The 26,747-nt window shown below is 36.3% G+C and overlaps 2 protein-coding genes across 3 annotated transcripts in view; both read right to left on the bottom strand.

Moving 5' to 3' along the window:
• Positions 1-8,971, bottom strand: part of LOC106053061 (uncharacterized) — a 29,398-nt gene extending 20,427 nt beyond the window's left edge. The window contains exon 1 of the mRNA XM_056042234.1: positions 8,823-8,971. Coding sequence (XP_055898209.1) covers positions 8,823-8,874 — 52 coding nt within the window. The 5' untranslated portion in view covers positions 8,875-8,971. The remainder of the gene's footprint in view (positions 1-8,822) is intronic.
• Positions 8,972-18,603: 9,632 nt separating this feature from the next.
• Positions 18,604-26,747, bottom strand: part of LOC106075000 (uncharacterized) — a 33,976-nt gene continuing 25,832 nt past the window's right edge. Inside the window, exons 4-6 of one of the 2 annotated variants that reach the window (XM_056042233.1) lie at positions 26,545-26,650; positions 21,740-21,878; positions 18,604-18,755 (exon numbers count right to left, since the gene is read on the bottom strand). In XM_056042233.1, coding sequence (XP_055898208.1) covers positions 21,788-21,878; positions 26,545-26,650 — 197 coding nt within the window. In that variant the 3' untranslated portion in view covers positions 18,604-18,755; positions 21,740-21,787. The remainder of the gene's footprint in view (positions 18,756-21,739; positions 21,879-26,544; positions 26,651-26,747) is intronic. The other variant, XM_056042231.1, reaches the window with a different exon arrangement.

Below are 26,747 nucleotides of genomic sequence, written 5' to 3'. Positions count from 1 at the left end.
CAGGTGCATTGAGTTCATAAAAGCTTTATATTGTCTACATTAAACTCAATGTCAGTAAAAGCTTGTAGGTCTCAAATTCTTTTAAAACAGCTTTTTTTTTTAAATATAGCGCATCTTTCATGTTTATAGCATGCTCAGGGTGCTATGGTCCATTCTCTTTGGTTGACCAGTGAGGGGAAGGAATATCTAGGAGAATGTTTTCCGTGCTGCATTTAGGTTCTTAGTAAACACAAATCTCCTCAAGATGGGCGTCGTATCTATAATTTATGTGATAGATAGCCAAACCAAACCCAAGCGTACTTAGCCTCTCAGCCACTCTTTTCCAAAGGTCATGGACCTGTAGTTGTGCTCATTTGGGTCAATATTGTCGTGCGCATCTACAGTTAGTTCTTTCTGGGTGTTTTCTTTTATGCACCATAACGGTTTGTTCCCTCTAAGTTCTTAAGGACGCGCTTTGTTGATGTCATTGCTTCTTTGCCTTTGTTGTGGTTGTGGCGATGGTAGATCTTTTGTTGGAGTTGTTTTCTTTGGTATTTTCTTCCCCAGTATTGGGTAAGTTAGTTTATTTTACTTGATTCTTCGTGGTGTAGCTCTAAAGTCGTTGGTCCTATGATCTTGTGAACCAGCGATCTCAAGGAATGCGTATTTTTCTTGTTTAGGGACGCAGACTTGGGACTCTGTTGGAGTCAAGCCAGATTGTATGGTTTTGTTCTTGCCTCCATGGCTTTAGATTGTGGGCTTCGTGGGCCCCGATCGATTGTGAAATATGTGCTATGTTATTTTGAATAATTATTAGTGGAATGCTAACCGCAATGATATATATATATATATATATATATATATACATGTAAATAATTTATTAATTTACAATTAAGTATTATTGAATATAGTTCACGTTGACAATTGTTATTTAATCAGTAACAGTTCCGTTGGAAAACGTTTATCCATTGTTCAATTTAGTTTGTGGTCTCAAATGCTAGTATATTATGAGGTATCTACTGTAAATTTTCCTGCTATTAAAATGTTTTATTTCAAAAAACAAAATGCTATTTTTACATCCTTACTGGCGCCAAGTTGAACTAGGATGTCATCGCAACCCTTAGTATGCGTAATTCATTTTATTGGAGAACATGTCCCGCAAACCTCATGCGACGCTCTGTCATAACCTCACTAAGGAGTCGACTCCCAGTCCGTCATAGGATTTCCTTGATTTAACCCGATCTTTATAACTGACTCCTAAAATCAATCTTGGCCATCTTTGTTGAGTCACATTTAGTGTTTTTCAATTTCGACAGATGACTATTTAATGCACTTTATTTATGGAGTCCCGCCACTTGTAGAAATGTGCATCCTTTCTTGAATACGCTCTTGGAATTTGGTGACTGTAGTTTGCTTTAAATTTTATATCGAAAAGGGAAGTTTTATCGTCAAAAGTATCTGTTGTGGATTTTAAACTAAAAAACTCTGAAGTTGTTTTTTTTAAATTCAAAACCCCATTTAACTACGGTCCTAGAATTTGGTAACTGTTTGCTTTAGAATTTTTTTTTAAAATCAAAACCATCTGGAGGGGTTTTAAACTTTTAAGAAAAGCCAACTGTAGGAAACGGGTTTAAACTCAAAACCTCAAATTGGCTTTGCTAGGCTGAAATAATTTTAGTATGTAATTTGCTTTTTTTTATATTAAAGAGGTATTTTTTAGCTTCAAACTCCACTGGAGGGGAGTTTAAAAACAAAACCCCTTTGACTACACTTACAGAATTTTGACTGTATAATATTCTTTGTTTTTTTTTTATATTAAAGAGGTATTTTTTAGCTTCAAACCCCGCTGAATGGGGGCTTAAACTCAAAACCTTTTGGCTACTCTCATAGAATTTAGAGCGTGTTATTTGCTTTTTTATATTGAATAGGGGGTTATAAAATCAAAATGTTCCTTAACTTCTTTTTTGTTTTGTTTTGTATTGTTTTTAAAAGAGAAGGATTTAACTGCAAGAAAATCCTGGTAGTGGGTTTTAAACTCAAAAGCCGCTGGTAGGGGGTTTTAAACTCAAAACCCCCTGATAGGGGTTTTGAACTCAAACCCCCCTGGTAGGGGATTTTAAACTCAAAACCCCCTGGTAGGGGGGTTTTAAACTCAAACCCCCAGGTAGGGGTTTATAACTCAAAACCCCTTGATATGGGTTTTAAACTCAAACTGGCTGCCTTGCGACATACCAGAAATACAAATAAGAAAAATAAAAACTTCTGTGTTCATGTTACTTCCCATCTTGATCAGCTTTGTCAAGTGGATGCCCTCCAAAATGTGAAGCAATTGTTCCTTTTTAAAAATGTGCCTATTTTACTCTAGGCTTGTGTTTCACAAATATTTGCTTGTCTCTAACATGGTAATGCAATAAATACTATGGCGTGCCAGCTCGTGGTTGAGCCTCAGCCAAGGAGTCGAAGAGACGCATACGTCTCGAGAGTAGCAGTTTGCGACATACGCAGGGCTGTTCCTAGGCAGCCCCATATTCGCTTTTTTTGGTCGTCTTGTGCTATGATTTTCTGTTTAATTCTCTCCCCCCAAGTGAACAGAAGATTATCAGACGTTGGTAACTGTTGGAGTAATTCTGGAATTTTCTTTTCATATATAATTGTGTGAATCTCCTTGTTTTGGAACCACATAGAAGGATGGCACTTCACTGTACCTAATTCGTGACATTGATTTTATTCTTTGTCTTGCTTTGTTTATTATATACTTACTCTGTCTGGTAAAAAAGTTGAACACGTTATTTCTCCCACACCCATTCTCAAATCAAGTGGAAAATTAGCACAATTATTCAGTGGCAAAGTACGATTCATTAAAAAAAAAAGCTTACAATTTTTATTTACCGTTTAATAATTTTAATACTAACAAAAAAAATACTTTAGTAATTAAATATATGGCTAAATGTGTAAATGTGTCCCCATAGTTAATTGTGCTTTCTTAAAGTGTTTCTCAAATCAAGATGTGACTTTTAACATTTATTTATTGTATCAAACCAAATCACAAACGAATCACTTTAAAATAAACAAGTAATCAATCAATTATTGGTAATTAGTTATGTATTTTTTTAAAGATCGAAAATCTAAATTGGAGATATTTTGTTGTAAATATGGTGTAATTCCTCTAATACAAGTTATTTTTTTCTGTAAAATAATTTTTCTATTCGGATTGTCTTCTTATTGACCCATTCTCTCCTTCCAGTGCTTTTATTTTTTTGTAAAGAAATAGGTGCCGGTACTCAGTGATTATTGCCGGTACTCAGTGATTAGGTGCCAGTATTCAGTGATTAGGTGCCAGTATTCAGTGATTAGGTGCCGGTACTCAGTGATTAAGTGCCGGTACTCAGTGATTAGGTGCAGGTACTCAGTGATTAGGTGCCGGTACTCAGTGATTAGGTGCCGGTAATCAGTGATTAGGTGCCGGTACTCAGTAATTAGGTGCCGGTACTCAGTAATTAGGTGCCGGTACAAAGTGATTAGGTGCCGGTACTTAGTGATTATGTGCAGGTACTCAGTGATTAGGTGCCAGTATTCAGTGATTAGGTGCCGGTACTCAGTGATTATTGCCGGTACTCAGTGATTAGGTGCCAGTATTCAGTGATTAGGTGCCAGTATTCAGTGATTAGGTGCCGGTACTCAGTGATTAGGTGCCTGTACTCAGTGATTAGGTGCCAGTATTCAGTGATGAATCGCCTACTTTTAACTAATTATATATTAATAATAAACGTAAAATACCAAAAAATATAGAAAAAATCTACCCACATTAAAAAAAGGTGCCGGTACGCTGTACCGGTGCGTACCTTCACAATAAAAGCACTGCTGTCCTATATCTGTCTTCGTCACCCCCTCTCTCCTTACATCTGTCTTAATCTCCCCCTCTCTCCTTACATATGTCTTCACCCCTCTCTCTCCTTACATATGTCTTCATCTCCCCCTCTCTCCTTACATCTGTCTTCATCTCCCCCTCTCTCCTTACATCTGTCTTCATCTCCCCCTCTCTCCTTACATCTGTCTTCATCTCCCCCTCTCTCCTTACATATGTCTTCATCTCCCCCTCTCTCCTTACATATGTCTTCATCTCCCCCTCTCTCCTTACATCTGTCTTCATCTCCCCCTCTCTCCTTACATATGTCTTCATCTCCCCCTCTCTCCTTACATCTGTCTTCATCTCCCCCTCTCTCCTTACATATGTCTTCATCTCCCCCTCTCTCCTTACATCTGTCTTCATCCCACTCTTTCTTCTTACACATGTCTTCATCTCCCTCTTTCTCCTTACATCTGTCTTCATCTTCTCCTGTCTCCTTATATCTGTCTTCATCTCCCCCTCTCTTCTTACATCTGCCTTCATCTCCCCCTCTCTAAATACATTTGTCTTCATCTCCTCCTTTCTCCTTACATCTGTCTTCATCTTCCCCTTTCTCCTTACATCTGTCTTCATCTCCCCCTCTCTCCTTACATATTTCTTTATCTCCCCCTCTCTCCTTCAATATTTCTTTATCTCCCCTCTCTCCTTACATATGTCTTCATCTCCCCCTCTCTCCTTACATCTGTCTTCATCTCCCCCTCTCTCCTTACATCTGTCTTCATCTCCTCCTGTCTCCTTACATATGTCTTCATCTCCCCCTCTCTCCTTACATATGTCTTCATCTCCTTCTGTCTCCTTACATCTGTCTTCATCTCCTCCTGTCTCCCTACATCTGTCTTCATCTCCCACTCTATCCTTACATCTGTCTTCATCTCCCCCTCTCTCCTTACAACTCTCTTCATCTCCTTCTGTCTCCTTACATCTGTCTTCATCTCCCTCTCTCTCCTTACATATGTCTTCATCTCCCCCTCTCTCCTTACATGTGTCTTCATCTCCCCCTCTCTCCTTACACCTGTCTTCAACTCCCCCTCACTCCTTACATCTGTTATCATCTTCCCCTCTCTCCTTAAATATGTCTTCATCTCCCCCTCTCTCCTTACATCTGTCTTCATCTCCCCCTCTCTCCTTACATCTGTCTTCATCTCCCCCTCTCTTCTTACATCTGTCTTTATCTCCTCCTCTCTCGTTACATCTGTCTTCATCTCCTCCCGTCTCCTTACATATGTCTTCATCTCTTCCTGCTTCCTTACATCTGTCTTCATCTCCTCCTGTCTCTTTACATATGTCTTTATCTCCCCTCTCTCCTTAAATATGTCTTCATCTCCTCCTGTCTCCTTACATATGTCTTCATCTCCCCCTGTCTCCTTACATATGTCATCATCTCCCCCTCTCTCCTTACATCTGTCTTCATCTCATCCTGTCTCCTTACATCTGTCTTCATCTCCTCCTGTCTCCTTACATCTGTCTTCATCTTCCCCTTTTTCTTTACATCTGTCTTCATCTCCCCCTCTCTCCTTACATCTGTCTTCATCTCCCCCTCTCTCCTTACATATGTCTTCATCTCCCCCTCTCTCCTTACATCTGTCTTTATCTCCTCCTCTCTCCTTACATATATCTTCATCTCCCCCTCTCTCCTTACATCTGTCTTCATCTCCCCCTCTCTCCTTACATCTGTCTTCATCTCCCCCTCTCTACTTACATCTGTCTTCATCTGCTCCTCTCTCCTTACATGTGTCTTTATCTCCTCCTGTCTCCTTACATCTGTCTTCATCTCCCTCTCTCTCCTTACATCTGTCTTCATCTCCCCCTTTCTCCTTACATCTGTCTTCATCTCCTCCTCTCTCCTTACATGTATCTTCATCCCCTCCTGTCTCCTTACATTTGTCTTCATCTCCTCCTTTCTCCTTACATCTGTCTTCAACTCCTCCTTTCCCTTTACATATGTCTTCATCTCCCCCTCTCTCCTTACACCTGTTTTCATCTCCTCCTCTCTCCTTACATGTGTCTTCATCTCCCCCTCTCTCCTTACATCTGTCTTTATCTCCCCCTCTCTTCTTACATCTGTCTTCATCTCCTTCTCTCTCGTTACATCTGTCTTCATCTCCTCCTCTCTCCTTACATCTGGAGAATTCGATCTCTGGAGAATTCAATATCTGCAGAATTCTATCTATGGAGATTGCTATCTCTGGAGAACTCTAACTCATTCTGTCTGTCTGGTAGACGTCTTTTATTCAGATAATGTCTCCGACAACCAATCTCGGATTAAGCTAAAGTTTTGCACAAATACCTCTTTTATCTGACCACACAAGTTTCAATTAAAATATCCTTATTTAATTAACTTTTGGTAATTAATTATTTGGTTTGAAAGGGGAAGAAATTGTACTGGACTGAATAGGTGGTATAAGCTGAATTAAATCCATTTTGTAGGTTGCCGCTTTAAAGTTAGTTTAAAACAAACAAAGAAAATGCTAAATGGACACCCCCTAAGCTTTTCTGAAAGCGTTCATTATTAACCCAGCCACCTGGGAGACAAAAAATACATGACAGACCATCATTGGCGTAGCCAGGATTTTTTTTCGGGGTGGGGGGATGTTTAGGTGGGGATGTCATCGCAACTCTTATGCATAATTCATTTTTTAGGAGAACATGCCCCGCAAACCTCATGCGACGCTCTGTCACAATCTTATTAAGGGGTTGACTCCCATTTCGGCATAGGATTTCCTTGATTTAGATTTAGACCCGATCTCTATAACTGACTCCTAAAATCTGTCTTAACCATCTTTGTAGAGCCACATTTAGTGTTTTTCAATTTCATTGCACTTTATTAATGAGTAGTAGGTAGGGGTTTTAAAACTCAAATCCCCTGGTATGGGGTTTCAAACTCAAAACCCCTTGGTAGGGGGTTTCAAACTCAAAATCCCTGGTAGGGGTTTTAAACTCAAAACCCCCATTGACTGTGCTAAGGCTAGTGATGGTTTAGTATTAAAATTTCACCTAAAATAAACAAAATTAAAGCAAAAGATCAGTCAAAAAACTCCGACACTTCGCCTGTGGGGGGATGGGGGGATTTCATTGGGGGGGGGGGGGGTTAAACCCCCAAACCCCCCCCCCTGGCTACGCCCATGCAGACCATCATGATGTCGTGTTGTGAAAACTGGCGCACAGATTGTAGAGGAAAAGAGAACAGCGCTGGCAAAGGAAAAGCAGAGAAGAAAAGCAAGGCCAATGACACTAGCTCCCGCTTTAATAACCTGCCCAGTGTGCAGCCGATCTTTCCGGGCTCACATAGGTCTCACCAGTCACATGAAGAGGCATAAACCCTAGTGCAAATCCCTCAGCCCCCTGGATGAAAAAGTGGTCATCTTCAAACCACGATGGTCGAACTATATATATATATATAAATCTTCTGTTTTCAAAAGCACTCACAAGCAGACTGTTAGGTGTGTCGGCTTGAGAAGGCTTGATTTAGAACTCAGGTCCTTCTCCCGTTTTTTTATAAACTCACCCATTTTTCTAACTGGTCCAGATAAGTGATAATATTGAAAAAGATAAAAGCATGGAATGGCGCTAAACAAAAACGATTGTTAAAAATTTTCTAACCGCAACGTTTTATTGTTGTTGATGTATTACAAATTGAATGACACAACTGATCCAAATTAATTTCACAATGGCACTTCGTTAAAGGTTTTTTTTTTATGCTCTTCTTATAGACTTGCTCATTTACTAGCTCAGACAAAAGTAGAGCCTCTAGACAATTTCTTATTTGATCTACTCTCCTCGTAAACAAAGCCCAAGCATTTATGGAAGAGTTACGTCGAACACGTAGTCCCATGTTTTGAAGAAGGATTTTTTTTTTAAATGGTTTAGTTTTTACATAATGGTCAAGAAATGATAAAATAGACACATTCAACAACCATGTAAAAGTCTGACCGAGAGGCTAAGTACGCTTGAGCGTGGCTTGGTTATCTATCAAGGGGGCTCGAAGTTCAACACCCAACTCGATCAGAATCCTGTTTACTGAGAGCATAAAGGCAGCACGGAAAACTTTCTCTTAGATACCCCCTCTCCCACTTGGTCCACAAAATTAGATTGGACCATAGCGCTCTGAGCATGCTATAAACATGAATGAAGCGTTTTATAAAATCTATAATAATAATAATAATAATAATAATAACAATAATAATAATGCAATTGTTCTTCAAACATTTGAAAATCTAAAGTTCCAATTCTTCATTTTCCCAGATGTTAAGAATATGAAAACAAGAGAAAAGGGAAACTATTGGTTATGTAAAGACTAGCAGATTTTATTTCTTTTATTAAACATAAAATACAATACAACATAAAAAGCATAATAATTTAGTGGTCGTATCCATCAAATTATTTATAACTTTAAACATGGGCAGTGGTGACCAAGTGGTAAAGCGCTTTAGCCTCAGAATCAAACAGACTTCAGATCATATTCCTGGGAAGATTGGGATTTTTAACTTTTGAATGATTGTTCAATCTAGAAGAGATCCAAGCAGGTGTCATAGCAAATTAGAAAATGTGTAATTGTACATAATTGTAACTCTGCTCCTTCACCAATACCTTTCAATTGTTTTGACAGATGATTCGAAGACTTGTTCCTCAAAGCGATTAAAATCTCCCCTTAAGCTTATTACTTCACCAAATAAAAAAGTCCAAGTGCTGTTCCAGATCCACTGCGACAGCCTCCTAACATGATATTTACTAGTTGGAGTGCAGGGTGCATCTTTCTCTTGCTCAAGAATAAGAGAATCTCCTCATTTGGGAAAAAAGGAAGCTTATCTTTTAAGAAAGTCATGTCTCAGCCTACTTTTAAGCACAACACTGATAAACTTTCTAAACACAGATGCAGAAACATAGCCACATTAAAGAAATTTTAAATTAAAAAGCGAGTGTCATACAAAAGAATTACCTGAAACAGCCAGGAGTAAAGCAAGACAACACAGCAGCAGAGGGTGAAACATTTTCTGTTCTACAAACACAACGTCTTCAACGGACTGGTTCTGGAACGTTCTTGTCACGTCTGACTCAAGTACCAACTGACACGTATACAATTAGCTTGCGCAAACTTCTAATTAATTAAACAATAGCATTGAAAATCTGTACATTGACGGAGAAGTAGATCTCAAATGTTTGAATGTGGCTCCACGTTTAATTTTTTTAAGTACTATTTTTTTTTTCGAATAGTATAAAATGCTTGGTGCGGTTTTGTTTTTAGACAATTTTCTTTTACACAAGTTTCTTCAGACAATGCTGAAAATGAAATCAAGTACACCTATCATAATGTGAGTTAAGCCTAGAACAGGGGTGGGCAACCATTTTCTATCGAGGGCCGCATAAAAAAAAATTAGGATTTGGGGGCCGTATATATATATATATATATTGTCACGTACACTATGACCATATATGGTAACAGTTTCGGGTTGTTTGCCGACATAGCTTGACATAGCTGGAAAAAAAAACAAGCATGTAATTAAAGTTAATTGTTGTACATTAGACTGCAATGATTGGTTGGTCTGGGAGGGGTAAGTTGTTGATCACGTAATTACGAGCTGAAACCCGGCGAAGATGCAAAATAGCCTCAGTCTTGTTCTGGAAGTTGTAGTGTTAACATCTAACTTGTATGTAACGTGAAATTGAGAATATATATTATTTGTATCAAGACTCAGATATACTATTGTGTAGATTCAATTTATGTACATTTTAACCATTGTAACTATTTGTGAATAGTGTTTTCAAGTTATTAATTAAAGTAATTGTTTTTGAACGAAGAGAAGTTTCTTCATTGAATTTAGATCGTACTTAGATCATATTTGTCAAGTTGTAACTCCTAGACCTAGATGATCCTCTTATCAATTGGCAACATTCTGTATGATCGTATTATCAACACAGATCAGTCTACTTCTATACGATCATCTTATTGAAAGATCATTTCAATATCCTCGGCAATCACGATCATTGATGGTGTAATATAGTTCAAGTCTGATTGTGACAGTGGCATTATCTTAGATTGTGACATCAACACCATTGATGATCGTGACATATATATATGTATATATATATATATATATATATATATATATATATATATATATATATATAAATATATATATATATATATATATATATATATATATTCTTATAACTTAGAATAATACGCTAGCTGCTTTTAATGTATACGTGTACTCATATACTGTATTATACAACTAGCCTACCAGTTTTCATCGTTGTGACTGCTGACAAATTACAGTCAGTCAGCATCGACCTGCTCTTACACTTCTTTATTTTTTTTCAAACAAGAAAATTCTTGATCCCAGAAATATGTGGACCAATAATGTAAAAGATTAGCACCAAAGTTTGTTTTTTTAGATATGGAAATACAGCTTCTGGCACTAATAAAATAACAGCGAAAGAACTGATTGAAACTTCTCTTTTAGATCATAATTTGCCTGGAAGTATGTCCTGTGGAGCTGAATCAGCTTCTGCACTAGTGGGTGAACTGAGGATATTGAAAACTGGTTCCAAGTTCTTTACGTCAAAAAAATTAGCCTTCAAATTCCACATTAAAAAAGTCAAATAAGTCTTGTACTTTTCAACAATTTCACTAAAATATATTTACATTTTATGAAATGAAAATGATAAAACCTGTTTTCACTTGCTTGCTTGGACAAATGGGAAAGCCTCGTTTAAAAAGATTAAACATGTATAAAACATTTCCGGTGCAAGCAACCCATTGTAATACTTTCAATGAAAACATGAAGTCTATCTTCCTCTTTTCATTACAAATAATAGTAAAAAAAACGCAGTCAATATCCTTCAAAGAAGACAACAATGTATTCCTTAAGATCCCATATTCTTCTCTTTACCTTGCCCATACTAAGCCAGTGGATACTACTGTAGTACTGAACATATGAGAGCTTTACTTCTTGCAACTGAATGATGTTAAGTCCCTTAGTTCTGATAGGCTTGACCGCTGAGATAGTTTAGTCAATAATATGTTCAATATTTATGTGCATCTCATAAGATACAACTATGCTTGTTACCACACGTTAGAAACCCGAAATAAATTCGGATGAATAATAGCCAAAAAAAAAAATTTCTGATGGTCTTAGGCGACTCCTTGCAAATGGTCTTTCGTCCCCATGAAGGTCGCGATTCAAAGGTTGAGAGCCCTTAATGTAGAGAGTGCGACACGTGTTCTAAACAGGATGAGTCTTCTTCCTAATGAACTAAGGGACATCAATATGAAAACAAAGAAAATTTGGATTGTTTAGAGTTCTTCATTTGTTTGTTCTTTTATCTTCAAGTAGAATATAGGGAAAAAATTTTAAAATTAATATTTAATTAAACATCTATTAATAACATTTTAATTAAAGTTTGTATTCTTTGCATTTTTTTTCATTTATCCATCCACCCTGTCAAACATTCATATTCACATTAATCTTTTTTGTCCATCCATCTATCCATCCATCTATTTATGCATCTGTTTATCAATATATCCATCCATTAATGCATCTGTTTATCAACCCATTCATCCATTAATGCACCTGTTTATCAATCTATCCATCCATTAATGCACCTGTTTATCAATCCACACATCCATTAATGCATCTGTTTATCAATCCATCCATCCATTAATGCATCTGTTTATCAATCCATCCATCCATTAATGCACCTGTTTATCAATCCATCCATCTATTAATGCACCTGTTTATCAATCCATCCATCCATTAATGCACCTGTTTATCAATCCATCCATCCATTAATGCATCTGTTTATCAATCCATCCATCCATTAATGCACCTGTTTATCAATCCATCCATCCATTAATGTATCTGTTTATCAATCCATCCATCCAATAATGCTCCTGTTCATCAATCCATCCATCCATTAAAGCATCTGTTTATCAATCCATCTATCCATTAATGCATCTGTTTATCAACCCATTCATCCATTAATGCACCTGTTTATCAATCTATCCATCCATTAATGCACCTGTTTATCAATCCACACATCCATTAATGCATCTGTTTATCAATCCATCCATCCATTAATGCATCTGTTTATCAATCCATCCATCCATTAATGCACCTGTTTATCAATCCATCCATCTATTAATGCACCTGTTTATCAATCCATCCATCCATTAATGCACCTGTTTATCAATCCATCCATCCATTAATGCATCTGTTTATCAATCCATCCATCCATTAATGCACCTGTTTATCAATCCATCCATCCATTAATGTATCTGTTTATCAATCCATCCATCCAATAATGCTCCTGTTCATCAATCCATCCATCCATTAAAGCATCTGTTTATCAATCCATCTATCCATTAATGCAACCAGTTTATCAATCCATCCAGCCATTAATGCATCTGTTTATCAATCCATTCATCCATTAAAGCATCTTTTTATCAATCCATCCATCCATTAATGCACCTGTTTATCAATCCATCCATCCATTAATACACCTGTTTATCAATCCATTCGTCCATTAATGCACCTGTTTATCAATCCATCCATCCATTAATGCACCTGTTTATCAATCCATCCATCCATTAATACACCTGTTTATCAATCCATCCATCCATTAATGCACCTGTTTATCAATCTATCCATCCATTAATGCACCTGTTTATCAATCCATCCATCCATTAATGCATCTGTTTATCAATCCATCAATCAATTAATGCACCTGTTTATCAATCCATCCATCCATTAATGTATCTGTTTATCAATCCATCCATCCATTAATTCATCTGTTTATCAATCCATCCATCCATTAGGGCATCTGTTTATAAATCCATCCATCCATTAATGCAACTGTTTATCAATCCATCCATCCATTAATGCACCTGTTTATCAATCCATCCATCCATTAATGTATCTGTTTATCAATCCATCCATCTATTAATGCACCTGTTTATCAATCCATCCATCCATTAATGCATCTGTTTATCAATCCATCCATCCATTAATGCACCTGTTTATCAATCCATCCATCTATTAATGTATCTGTTTATAAATCCATCCATCCATTAATGCACCTGTTTATCAATCTATCCATCCATTAAAGCATCTGTTTATCAATCCATCCATCCATTAATGCACCTGTTTATCAATCCATTTAATTATCCATCCACCCTAATAACCATCTGTTATCCCACTTTCTCTTTTTTCAATCCATCCATCCACAATTTTCCACTTCCATGTATCCATACAGTCATCCACCTTCCCATTGGTCCATCCATTCGTCTATGTTTGTAAAATGTTTACATGTTTCGGATGTTTCTTTAAGAGTTGAAGAAAATGCACCTCCTAGTTCAAAACCTTCCGCAGGACGACAGGGGATGGCAGCGGGAAGGTTAGGAACCTGGGACCATCAAGACGACCTAACGACTGTCCAGCGCGCATACAGCACGACCATGCAGCCATACTGTTTCACTCTTACCCACCTGTGGATCTTGACCATAGGAATTTAAAATACACACACATTTATATGGTTTGTTTTGTTAGAAACTTTTATCTGTAATTGATTTTAAGTAAATCGTTGTTTAGTAAAGAATTGTTCCCCCTGCCCTGTCTCAAGTGAAAAACAAACAAACAAGAACTCTTTTGTTTGAACAAATCGAGCTCACGTTTTCAAGTACGTCCAGAGACTCCACCCCTGTACTTACTGCTCTAAATTGTAACACAAGAAAGCGTGTATTGATAAGTTCTGCGAACTGGATTTCATATGAATACATGTTCTTTGTGAGGCGTGAAGCATTTAGAGATAAAATTTAGAGTTATAAAAGAGAGATCATAGATTACATAAAAAGGCGTATCTATTTATAGAGCTAGATCTCATCACGCAGAAAGAGAAACAGGAAATATTTGTACCAAATAATTGAATTGTCGTTTTTAAACATGGTTATTTTTATATATTTATATATAAGAGAGAGAGAGAGAGAGAGAGAGAGAGGAAGAGCTACATTGTTTGGACACCCTTAAGAATGGAGCTTCAATGTTAATAAAACATTATGTGCCAACTATAAAACTATAATTTGGCAACCAGACAGGAAAGTCTGACTTATATTTTATACATTATCACATTGCAAATGAAATGATGTTCTCAATTTAGAGAAAATTAAAATACTTCGCTGAGGAAAATAATATATCATAGCTGTATAGACAGTGTGACCGAGCATTTTATCCCCCAGGTCAATTTAATGTCTGTCACTTCATCCATAGTCCTTACATCTTCGGTTACTTCGTCTTTAGCCACTTCATCCCCGGTCACTTCATTTTTAGTCACTTCATCCCTGGTCGTTTCATCCCCGGTCACTTCATCCCTGGTTACTTCATCCCCGGTCACTTTATCTTTAGTCACTTCATCCCCAGTTATTTCATATATATTTCATCTATAGTCACTTCATCCCCAGTCATTTCATCTATAGTCACTTCATTCCCAGTCATATATAAAAAAAATATTTAAAAATCCTGTTTTTAAATAAACAGCTTATATAAGGAGAAAAACTCCGACCATAAAACTATATTTACCAATAATGTGCAATTATTTCCCTTAGTCGATAGCTAACAAAATAATTAATTACTAATAATTTATTGACTAATTGGGTATTGTTTTTTTTTATTGATTCGTGTTTTGTTTGGTACAATAAATAATTGATTAAGGTATCAATATGATCGGAGAATGCGTGAGGGAGACATAGCGTTAATTACTATGTAAGTAGACTAAACCCAACTATCTGTAAATACTCAACCAATAGTCATGTATCTTTTCATGCCTTACATTGTATCAATACACAGAATTTGAATACTTCAGTTGGAAATGTCCTATAACCTCTGTTGACGATTCCAATCGATTTTGCATATGGTGAATCAGAAACCCCATTAGTAACGAACCATGCTGAGAATTATTCCCTTAGAGCACGGAAGAGGAAGCGGGCAGTGAGTTGTAAGGTCGCCTTGTCCCCGTACAAGGACTGACCTTTTGCCACACATAGACCAATATTCTCACTTTTAATTACTTGTCCTAATCGTCCCCCATGCAGAGCTCGGCATTCATAAAGAATGTGCTCTATTGTCTCGTCGTCCTCGACGCAGTAACGGCACCGTGTGTCGTAGTTCTCCTTCCACCGTCCAAAGTACACGCCTATTAGACAGTGTCCGACTCGTAACTGGACTAGGGCAGCCTGCTCCGCACGGCAGAGCTCCCACTACGCGTCCTTTCGGTCTGGTCTACTCACCTACCTGTTGTCAAGACGCAAGATTTTCACAATTCCTCCTTTTAGGTTGCAAACTTTTATTTGTGAGTGAACACGTAGATCGAGAACGGCTCTAATGATTTCTTATGAAATGTGAGAGTTTATGTATAAAAATTGCTAGCTAATTGGCCACACAGTTGACCGTTGTCATTTTTTTTTTAAATATAACCATCTGAAAATTAAATTCGTCTATTTTGAACACGATTGTATTGGGTACTCCAGCACTCTCCTTTTTGTATTGGGTCAAGGTGTGAAATAATATAATAGACGGTCATGCAAAAACAAAATGAGCTAGACTGCAATAGAAGAACTGATTATGCAATCTTACTGGAAAGACTTTTTGCAATATTGTAGCATTGCAAAAAAAAAAAATAGAATGAAAAAACAAAACTGAAAAAAGAGTAATATTTGAAAAACAAAAATTATCTAGCGGAAAGAACATTTAAGTACTGCCGTTTATATGAAAATTACGAGATGTATCTCCTTTTCTGCTATGTTACACAATATCAATTCATTAGTGTTAAATGATTAACTAATTGGCTAATTTTTGGATTGATTCGTGTCTTTCGAGTTTAATGAATAAATGCGCAAAGTTTTAACTTAGTCCGAAAATGAGAAATAGAAATCAAAACATGTTCAAACTTTTACTTCAAATAAAGAGAGACAAACAGACAAAATGAGTTCATATAAAATGTGTAATTATTGACAATCATTAACTTTATAAAGGAGTAATTTAAAAAAAAAATATTCTATTTATATATTTATTCATGACATTCACTACCATCAAAGAATACAAAATTGATTTTTTGTTAAAGTTTTATGACATCTGTAACAATAATACAACGACACATACAAACCACTATTTGGACGCTTAGGAAATTGTGCAATATAAATGTATGTACTTAACAGCGTAGAAATAGATAGAGTTGGGATTTTTAATAATTTATAGGAGAATGCAAGCTCTTTTACCACAACACAAATAATAGTTTATAAAATCAAAAATTAATTGAATTGAATGGGCTCAAATAAACGATGTTATTGTTAAGTTGGAGAGGAGGAGTTACACAGTTTAGTAAAATCAGGGCAGAATTGACGACATTGCAAGTCTGTGTAGTGGTAGTGGACTTTGCTAAAGATTTCAAATACATATTATTTAAAATAAATACTTTTGTATATAAATAAAGAAATATTCGAAAAATGACATTATGTTTCTTTCTTCACGACACGCTTAACAGCTCCACAAAACTGCTTGCCAGGATAAACTGAGCAACTTGATTGTTAAGTCACAATGTGAATGTATATAAAACACATTTTTTTTTTAAATCTCGAAGACCTTCTAGGGATCTTGATGTAAACAAACTTAATTTAACAAATATTTAATGCCAGCTAGAATGTCAAGATAGAATGTCAAGATAGAATGTCAAGATAGAATATTAAGATAGAATGTTAAGAAGCGTAAAGAAAAACTAAGCAACCCAGAAAGTCTTTGAACGTAGAGCTACCTATCTGGAACATTGTTTAGTTTTCAGTATTCTGTCAATGATTGTTATCTATCGTCGGTTTCTTCACTGGTCTTTACTTATTTAACGATAATTTTATAAATCAGCCATATAAATGTGCTAGTTTTACAAGTAATTAAATTTTTATTGTAAATTTCTTGTTTTGTTCCAAAATGTATTGGCTTAATTTTAAAATATTAACCTCGAGAATAAACATTCTACACCGTGTTTCTTCTGTGCCTGTAAGTAGATGCTAATAGACAACTCCGATTTTACATATGTTAACTCTTTCCCAACGTAATTATTCTCCTCATTTCAATGGGACTATTCATTTTGATCATTTTTGTTATACTACACTGTTATGATGAAACCTCAATATGGCAGCCTGGTAGTGCGGTTTGCGCACTGGACTGTCGTTTGAATTTATCGATGGTCGAGGGTTCAAATCCTGCCCGCTCCCATCCCCCGTCGTCCTGCGGGAGGTTTGGACTAGGAAGTAAACTATTTTCAACTCAGAAGGAACATCCGAAACATGTAAAACATTTTACCAACAACAAACAAACAAACATGTTGGTGTATGTAATCAGGGAATGTTATATAAGGTATACACTTATAGAAGAATACATGCTCTATTTATATAACACAAATTAAAGTTATAAAACCAAAAATTAATTTGATTTCATGGGGTCAAAACGTTGGTATCGCCAGTAAGGAGTGAAATACATGTAGTTAATTGATTCAGGTGACTACTCTCCACTTCACAAACATGACTTACTTCTAGATCGTAGGACGTAATCATCTTCTTTTTTAAGTAACGTCTGTATTATATAAGATCTATTTATATTATTAAGTGCTTAATACTGAAGATGCTAGAGGCTTCCACAAAAAGTATGCTCATGGATACTGGAGACTTCCACAAACATCCTTCCGTAACTGTATACTAGAGTCATCCCCTAAATCCTGCCCGTCGATAATATAGGCCTACACTAAATCCTGTCCCTCGATATTACAGGCCTTCACTAAATTCTACGCCTTGACACAACAGACTTCTACATATGCACTGCTACAGGATACTAGAGGCCTATTATCTAATTTCATAAAATCGAAACGAACCCGAACCCGAACCCGAACTTTTGATTTGAACGAACCTAACCAGAGCTATATAATCGTCATGGAACCAAACCGAAGCCAAACGTAAATCTGACCAAACCAAACCTGAATTTTGAAAGATGGGTTCGATTCCCATCTCTAATTCAACTCTTTCTCTATCTCACTCTCTCCCTTATTAGTTCACTCTTTATCTTTCTCTCCCCTAACATCTCTCTTTCTCACGCATTTCATTTTTCTCTTTCTATGTCAGTATTTCTTTCATTTTTCTCATTCTATGTCAGTATTTCTTTTATTTTTCTCTTTCTATGTCAGTATTTCTTTCATTTTTCTCATTCTATGTCAGTATTTCTTTCATTTTTCTCTTTCTATGTCAGTATTTCTTTCATTTTTCTCATTCTATGTCAGTATTTCTTTCATTTTTCTCTTTCTATGTCAGTATTTCTTTCATTTTTCTCTTTCTATGTCAGTATTTCTTTCATTTTTCTCTTTCTATGTCAGTATTTCTTTAGTTTTTGTCTTTCTATGTCAGTATTTCTTTTATTTTTCTCTTTCTATGTCAGTATTTCTTTAGTTTTTGTCTTTCTATGTCAGTATTTCTTTTATTTTTCTCTTTCTATGTCAGTATTTCTTTCGTTTTTCTCTTTCTATGTCAGTATTTCTTTGGTTTTTCTCTTTCTATGTCAGTATTTCTTTCGTTTTTCTCTTTCAATGTCAGTATTTGTTTCATTTTCCCCTCTCTCTAGCATTCTTTCAGAGTCTCACTTTTATTTAGTAATTCTGCATCTTAAAAAAAAACACCAAAAAACTTTTTATTTTTACTTTATTCTCTGTCCTTCTAAATATATCTGGAATTTGGATATAAGGAAAAAAAAAAGATAACTATTTTCGTAAAATGATAATGCAACATAATGAAATTTCTTTTCAAATTTAGAGTCTCATTTCAGATTTGGCCTTTGTAGATCATCTGTTGATAAAAAAAAGGGTTTTAATTTATAGTTTTATTTGACTACATTTTTTTATGTTTTTTAGAAGTATTATTTACGATTTAAGACAAAATTTTAGGCCACATTTAAATTTGTGTGGATAGTTAGGTCATTATTTTCTCCCTCCTCCCCCTCCCAAAAATATATATATATATATATTTATATATATATATATATATACACTGTCAATTTCTTAAGAAAATCGTTACAGCCATTTTCCAAATACCAGTTCTCCTGGTGTCCACCCAATGGACCACATTTACCAATCGTAAACAAACAACATTTAGCCACGTGATTCTCTACATCTTCTATTCAAAATATGTAATCCATAAAGGCTGTCACATGATAAGTATTTTTCATTGTTTTGTCAATATTATGACGTGGCTAAATGTGTTTATTTACGATTGGTGAGTGAGGTCCATTGAAACGTAAACCCGTGAAGAGTTGGCAAGGTATTAGGAGGACTTGTGACTTACAAATGGATATACAGTTTTGGTGTGTACCCAGGGTATAGAAAATAAAGAAAGTGTTGACAACCTATGTGTTTTTGTGAAGGCATAAGATCCTTGAAGTGCACATTTTAGCACCGCAGAACTAAAATTTCAAGCTCTTCAGTTTCTAGCACACACAAAAAAATTCAGATGGAGGAATTATCAAATTTTCACTCAAGGAATTGAAACTTGTTTGAAAACAAATGGGCAACAGCGCTCCTAAAGAAATTTAATTCCATCACGCTTTAAATTATTTGTATAACTATAGTTCAATTATTCTTATCATATTTGATTTAGGCACTGTGGCTTCCAAACCAAGGGTCCCAGGTTCGAATCCTGGTTAAGAGTCCACACAGCCAAATAAATGGACACACAAAAAACGAGCTTTTATTATTGCGAGAAAGACACACAGCTTTAACTGTATTAGTTTTCAAATGCCCTCTCTATCACAGCTGCGTCCAGGGGCCCATGACCAATAGGGGCCCATCGGGGAAATAAAAAAAAATATTTTTAAAGTTTAAAATGTATTGAATACTTATATAATTTTACAAAGCATCCATCGGGTATTTTTCGTGAATTTTTTTATTTGTTTTTTTTATTTTTGTTAATCCAATTGTATTTCTAAATTAAAAAGAACGTTGAACCTACATTGAAATGATTTCTCTAAATACACATACACGTACTGAATACAGAAATTTGTTTTTTGTCAATCTCGTGAGGGGGCGCCTAAAGTCATTTTCTTGATTCCGGGCCCATGATTACCTTGATTCACTACTGTTGCAGGAGGCGCGGTGGCTGAGCGGTAAAGCGCTTGGCTTCTGAACCGGGGGTCCTGGGTTCAAATCCTGGTGAAGACTGGGATTTTTATTTCGGAATCCCTAGGCGCCTCTGAGTCCACCCAGCTCTAATGGGTACCTGACATTAGTTGTGGAATAGTAAAGGCGGTTGGTCGTTGACCGTAGGCCACAGAATCAGATGACCTTTAGATCATCTGCTCTATAGACCACAAGGTCTGAAAGGGGAACTTTTTTTTACTACTGTTACAACCGATACGTTTTCTTCTCTATTTGGTATATATTTCGTCATGGGGATATTTCAAAGATCTATAAATACCCTCCAATCAGTAGTGACAAAAATATACACGTTTACATTTCTAAAAGCAAGAAAATAAAAAAAAAAAGCTTTAGTCTACTGCATAATGATAGAAATCAACCAAAGATTTACATTGAAATATTCCCAACGTAACGAAATGTAGATTTTTTTATAAAAAAAAAAAATGTACCCATTTTCGACACTCTGCGCCGACGTTTTGGCGGGCCGGATAACAACTAGTTTAAGGCAGGATTGGGCCCGCAGGCCTTAAGTTGGTCATCACTGATCTGGATCAACAACAATAAATCTGTGTGATTGTTACTGTCTGTACCAATTGTTTTCCTTATGGGCTATTTCACGCGTTTCCCTCTCTTAAGACATTATGATCTTATCACTTATCTAGACCAGTTGGAAAGATGGGGGGGGGGGGCGGAAGAGGAAAGTGATATCTGGGTGTATTTTACAGGAAATCTTTTTTAGATGAATTTTTAAAGTTGGAACGACATGAATTCAAACTCGCTGCTCACGCCTGCTTCGACGTCATTCTGCTAGTGAAGAACGTGTGACTGATAAAGATGTATAGTTATATATTGTTTAGTTTCATTAAAAAGGGGACTAGTTCAGCTTATACCAATCAAGTACACTTTCTTTCCCCTGTTCGAGTTACCAAACAAAATAATTAATTACCAATAGTTAATTAACTAACTTTTGTTGTTGTTTTTTTTTAAATTGATTTTCGTGTTAACATATTAACAAACTTTCCGCTTGATTCGAGATTGGGTCTCTATAAATAATATGTACAAACATTTTACCAGACAGATCGAGTTGATATAAGCTTGGTAAAAATAAAGTTAAATTTAAAATTTTAGAGTTAGAAAAATACCAGAGACCCGAGACTTCAAGTATCGGAAGTTAAAATCTTTAAAACTCAGCCTTGACGCCTTCCACCACCTTTACCTTTTTTTTTTACCTTTACCTATCCCTTAGTCTGTTGGACCGTTGGGGCACCAGGCAAGATTTGTCGATGTCTTTCTCCATTCCTCCCTATTTTTTTGCCTTGTTTAGAACCTCTCTCAATGGCAGGCCCGTCCATTCTTTAATGTTGTCCTCCCATCGCTTTTTCGGTCTACCTCTTCTTCTTTTTACCCTGGCACTGTTCCCTGAAGGAAGGTCTTCGCGAGCCCCGTAGATCTTGTAATGTGGCCAAAGGTGTTAAGCTTTCGTCTTTTTACAATAGTTAGCAGGTCGTCATGGGGTCCGATCGCTGCAGTAACCTTTGTCTCTGATTTACACCACCACAGCTCGTTAAACACATTCAGATCTAGACTATTCACGTGTAATGTATCTATTATATACAGCTCTAGCAATGACAGAATACATACTTACATAATCCATGTCTTACTGCTCAATCGCTATCATTCCTCGTGTTTTCAATTTTCCCTATTGATTTCATTAATCCGGTTCATAATATAAATAATTTCATTTCCACATACCTTGCCCAGAGGATCGGCAATGCAAGAGCTATATGTATAGGTGAAATAAATAATTTACATAAATGTTGCATCACAATTCTTTGTTGACAAAAAAAAAACCCAGATGGATACCTTACTTTTTTTTTTTTTTACATTTAAAATACGATTTGTAAAAGACAATACTTTCTTTATAGGAGATTTTCAGACGTGACGGAAATAACTATAAATAGAAAGCTTTTTGGTCATCCGGTGTGCAAACTAAAGGAAGTGTTTATAGCTTTGGTTGTTTTTTTTTCAAGCTATGCGATAAATTGTTTGCAATTTTAGTACCACAGAATTATACATTTCCTCGCTCTTTCGTTTCTAGCCCACTATAAACTCATAATGGAAGCATCAGTAGACTTTCACTTTATGCCAGTGGCAAATCCCAAAACGTATTGAAAAAACAAACTAACAAACGGAAGGAAGATTAGCTACGTAGATCTAGTGGGCTCCAACCATAGACACAAATAAATATAGACTGGCCGATTAAAGAGTTTTATGAAACGAAAATTTGTGACTTGCAATTTTTGTGTACTTTATTATACAGCATTTATGAGCAGTATAAAAGCTAAGTATTCATATCTATTTCAGCCACACACCTATATATATTGTAAATAAGGAGGCAGTGTAGTTTTATTTCATCTCTAAGAATGAAGGTCATGCAATTTTTTTCAGAATTCGGAAATCCGAATACAATAGATATCCATGTTTTCAAGTTACATGAAGTTACTTGCTACGGCCAATCTATAATTATTTATGTCTATGGTTCCAACGAAAACATCTCAGTAATCTAAAGTTTAGTTTAAAAATGATGTCTATAAATTAGAATTAGATCTAGATCTAAACTATGTAGAAAAAAATAATTATGACGTCTACAATTGATGTTGTTTAACTACTCTGATATTTCTGATGTCTTTATGTATTAGACTTATCTGGCAAGGATACCATGGCATTTAAAAACTAGATCTAGACATTTATTTCTAAATTATTACAAATTATAATATGACTTACTATCTTCGGGCTTTTAAAAATATATTTGACACAAGGGTGTATATTATAGAATTACAGGCTAGAGTGTATTTATCAAGATTTTAACAACTTTTTTTCTTCTTTTTTTTAGTTTGCAACATTGACGGTCAAGGTTGCTTTGTTCCTACTTGCAAATCTCCAAATTACAACTTATAGATTGCTTTTTTTCTAAATTGCTAATGGAAAACAACCAAACATTTTTAACCCTGCCCAAATTCTCCTCAAGAATAAAAAACATATGGATTAACTATTTTTCAATAATAAGATTACTAGGTTACGAATTCATAATGAGTTGAAGCCAGACCTCTACAGACCACTTCCCTTGCGTCAACTTCCGCTTCCCGAGAACCTAAACGCACAAAGGCGAGATGTAAGTCTATTCTCCTACTATGCCAACTGGATAGGATATTTCTCAGATAAGATCCATCCTTTAGTACATTACAGAACTTTCCCACACTAAGAACGAGTGAACGAAAAATTTCAAGCTTTGAAAGAACTAGGAATGGCGGTTGTCACTAATGTAGACCATAAATCGCATCTGGAAGTGAAAACAGATGCATCGGAAATCGCTGTATCCGTTACCTTATGCCAGAACAAAAGATTAATTGCTTTCTTTTCCAGAACAGCGACAGACGTCAGCCCTCCTTAGAGAAAGAAGCAATTGCTATCGTTGATTCAATCAAGAAATGGAGACATTTTCTATTAGGGTCGTATTTCAAACTCACCATGGATCAAAGGTCCTCATCCTTCATGCTTAATCATGGTAAGATCAAAGACGACAAAATTCAGAGGTGGAGAATAGAACTATTAATGTACAGTTTTAATGTGTTTTACCGGCCGGGGGCTGACAACATGGCCGCCGATGGTCTTTCTCGTGGATTCAGTGCGAATACAACCACCACTACGTCTTTGAAAGAACTTCACAACACACTTTATCACCCTGGCATAGTGGGGATGCTCCAGTCAAAGAATCTCCCGTATGCAGTTGAAGAAATAAGAGCTGTAACAAACAATTGCAGAGATAAAACCTCGTTTTTATCAACCATCTGCCAGCATCTTAGTAAAAGCCACATCACCATTCGAGAGACTTAGTGTTGATTTTAAGGGACCACTCCCTCCTACCACTAAAAATAAATATTTAATATTTATTGACAATTATTGATGAGTAATCAAGGTTTCTGTTTGCAAATGCATGTCCTGACATATCTACTCAGTCATTAGATGCATGTCCTGACATTTCTACACAAACAGTCATTAGATGCATGTCCTGACATTTCTACTCAAACAGTCATTAGATGTATGTCCTGCCGTGTCTACTCAAACAATCATTAGATGTATGTCCTGACATGTCTACTCAAACAATCATTAGATGTATCTCCTCACATGTCTACTCAAACAATCATTAGATGTATGTCTTGACATGTCTACTCAAACAGTCATTAGATGCATGTCCTGACGTGTCTACACAAACAGTCATTAGATGTATGTCTTGACATGTCTACACAAACAATCATTAGATGTATCTCCTCACATGTCTACACAAACAGTCATTAGATGTATGTCCTGACATGTCTACTCAAACAGTCATTAGATGTATGTCCTGACATGTCTACTCAAACAGTCATTAGATGCATGTCTAGACATGTCTACTCAAACAGTCATTAGATGCATGTCTAGACATGTCTACTCAAACAGTCATTAGATGCATGTCTAGACATGTCTACTCAAACAGTCATTAGATGTATGTCCTGACATGTCTACTCAAACAGTCATTAGATGTATGTCCTGACATGTCTACTCAAACAATCATTAGATGTATGTCTTGACATGTCTACTCAAACAGTCATTAGATGCATGTCCTGACGTGTCTACACAAACAGTCATTAGATGTATGTCTTGACATGTCTACACAAACAATCATTAGATGTATCTCCTCACATGTCTACACAAACAGTCATTAGATGTATGTCCTGACATGTCTACTCAAACAGTCATTAGATGTATGTCCTGACATGTCTACTCAAACAGTCATTAGATGCATGTCTAGACATGTCTACTCAAACAGTCATTAGATGTATGTCCTGACATGTCTACTCAAACAGTCATTAGATGCATGTCTAGACATGTCTACTCAAACAGTCATTAGATGCATATCTAGACATTTCTACTCAAACAGTCATTAGATGCATGTCTAGACATGTCTACTCAAAAAATCATTAGATGTATGTCCTGACATGTCTACACAAACAGTCATTAGATGCATGTCCTGACATGTCTACACAAACAGTCATTAGATGCATGTCCTGACATGTCTACACAAACAGTCTTTAGATGCATATCTTGACATGTCTACACAAACAGTCATTAGATGCCTCATAAACATATTCAGCATTTTCGGGACGCCCTCGAATTACACTCTGACCGGGGATCAGCCTTTGTGTCTGAAGAGCTACATCTTTCCTCAGAGTTAAAGGCATAGTAAAAGACTATTTTCCTACAAAAGAAGATCCGCAGGTGGGGTCTCTCTACCAGGTCCTGTCCTGATGAGAAGGCATGCGAGGCAAAGCAAATATGATCCGCTGGTAGATGCAGTGGAGCTTATTGAAGCCAATCAGAACTGTCTCACTACTTCATTAGGCTCCGAGACGCGACTCATCTAAAGAAACCATATTAAACGATTTCGCTCCTAGAGACATCTTCTGAAGTCTCTCAACGTCAAATGGCTACTGGTAACACTGAGACTTCGCCAGGTGTAACCACTACATTCAGAAAGAAAAAACAAAACAAATGATACACGAACTGCATATAAGTACTACATCTATAGAACAAGTGAAGGCATATAAATGTCTAGGCGTTATCATTGATAACAAGCTTTCGTGGGAAGACCACCTTGGAACAAAGAAAACAGCCCAGCGACCTTTTTTTCACTATTCAAACTCAATAGCTTTAAACTAAATAAGAAGATACTTTTTAATATGAAAAGTCTGCTAACATACGGAATAACTTATTGGCAATGCAACGCTTCGTTGCGCCGTCTAGAAAACATCATAAAAAGGGCACAAAAAATCACACTCACAGCATTACCATATTTAAAGGAACTTTTTGAACAAAAATGTCTAAAAAAATCGAAAAAATCTTTGAAGACTACGGCCACCCGCTCCAACAGAACTAAGTTAGGTCTTAGCGAAGTGGGCGACTGCTCTTAATCAAAACAAGAACAGAGCGGTACAAAGGTACCTTACTCAGTCAGACTATATCAACGCCACTCGTTGATCAGGAAACATGAAAAGGACCACGATGCCTGTGTGTAGTCGCTAAAATAACTCTTAATGTTGTGTTTGTTTTATTTCTGTGTATGTTTCTATCTTTATATGAGAAAAGAGTCCTTGCGTTCATAACATATTTCCATAAGGATCAATAAAGCAGTCTTAGTCTTCAAATATTTTTTTTTGTTGAGGTGGGGTGGGGGGGGACCACAAATTGTTGAGTCCATGCCTCCTTTATCACTGGTTTAAACTAAGACATACACTTTTAAAATACTTATTAGAATCAAGGCTACATATGGTTTCTAATTAGAAGGGTTCTAACTCACGGACACGTGTTGGTAAATCTTACATACACTACAGGACATATCAATGTCTAACCTGAATGCCTTATCCTCCTTTCCAGTGCAGGCACTTGAAGCATAGTTGTATAGGCATCTGGCAAGTTCATTATTTGCACAGATAGACTTGGGCAGCTTCTTGACAGCTGGGAACGAGAAGGTAAAGTATGTTGTTATTGAGTATGTGTGTGTTTTTGTGTATTTCTATGGTGCTTCTATGTGGGAAGCGTGGTCGAGAGGCTA

Source organism: Biomphalaria glabrata, chromosome 9 (assembly GCF_947242115.1).
Source record: "Biomphalaria glabrata chromosome 9, xgBioGlab47.1, whole genome shotgun sequence".
Lineage (NCBI taxonomy): Eukaryota > Metazoa > Mollusca > Gastropoda > Planorbidae > Biomphalaria > Biomphalaria glabrata.
Note: the sequence above shows the minus strand (reverse complement) of the source record. Positions and strands in the feature narration are given on the sequence as shown.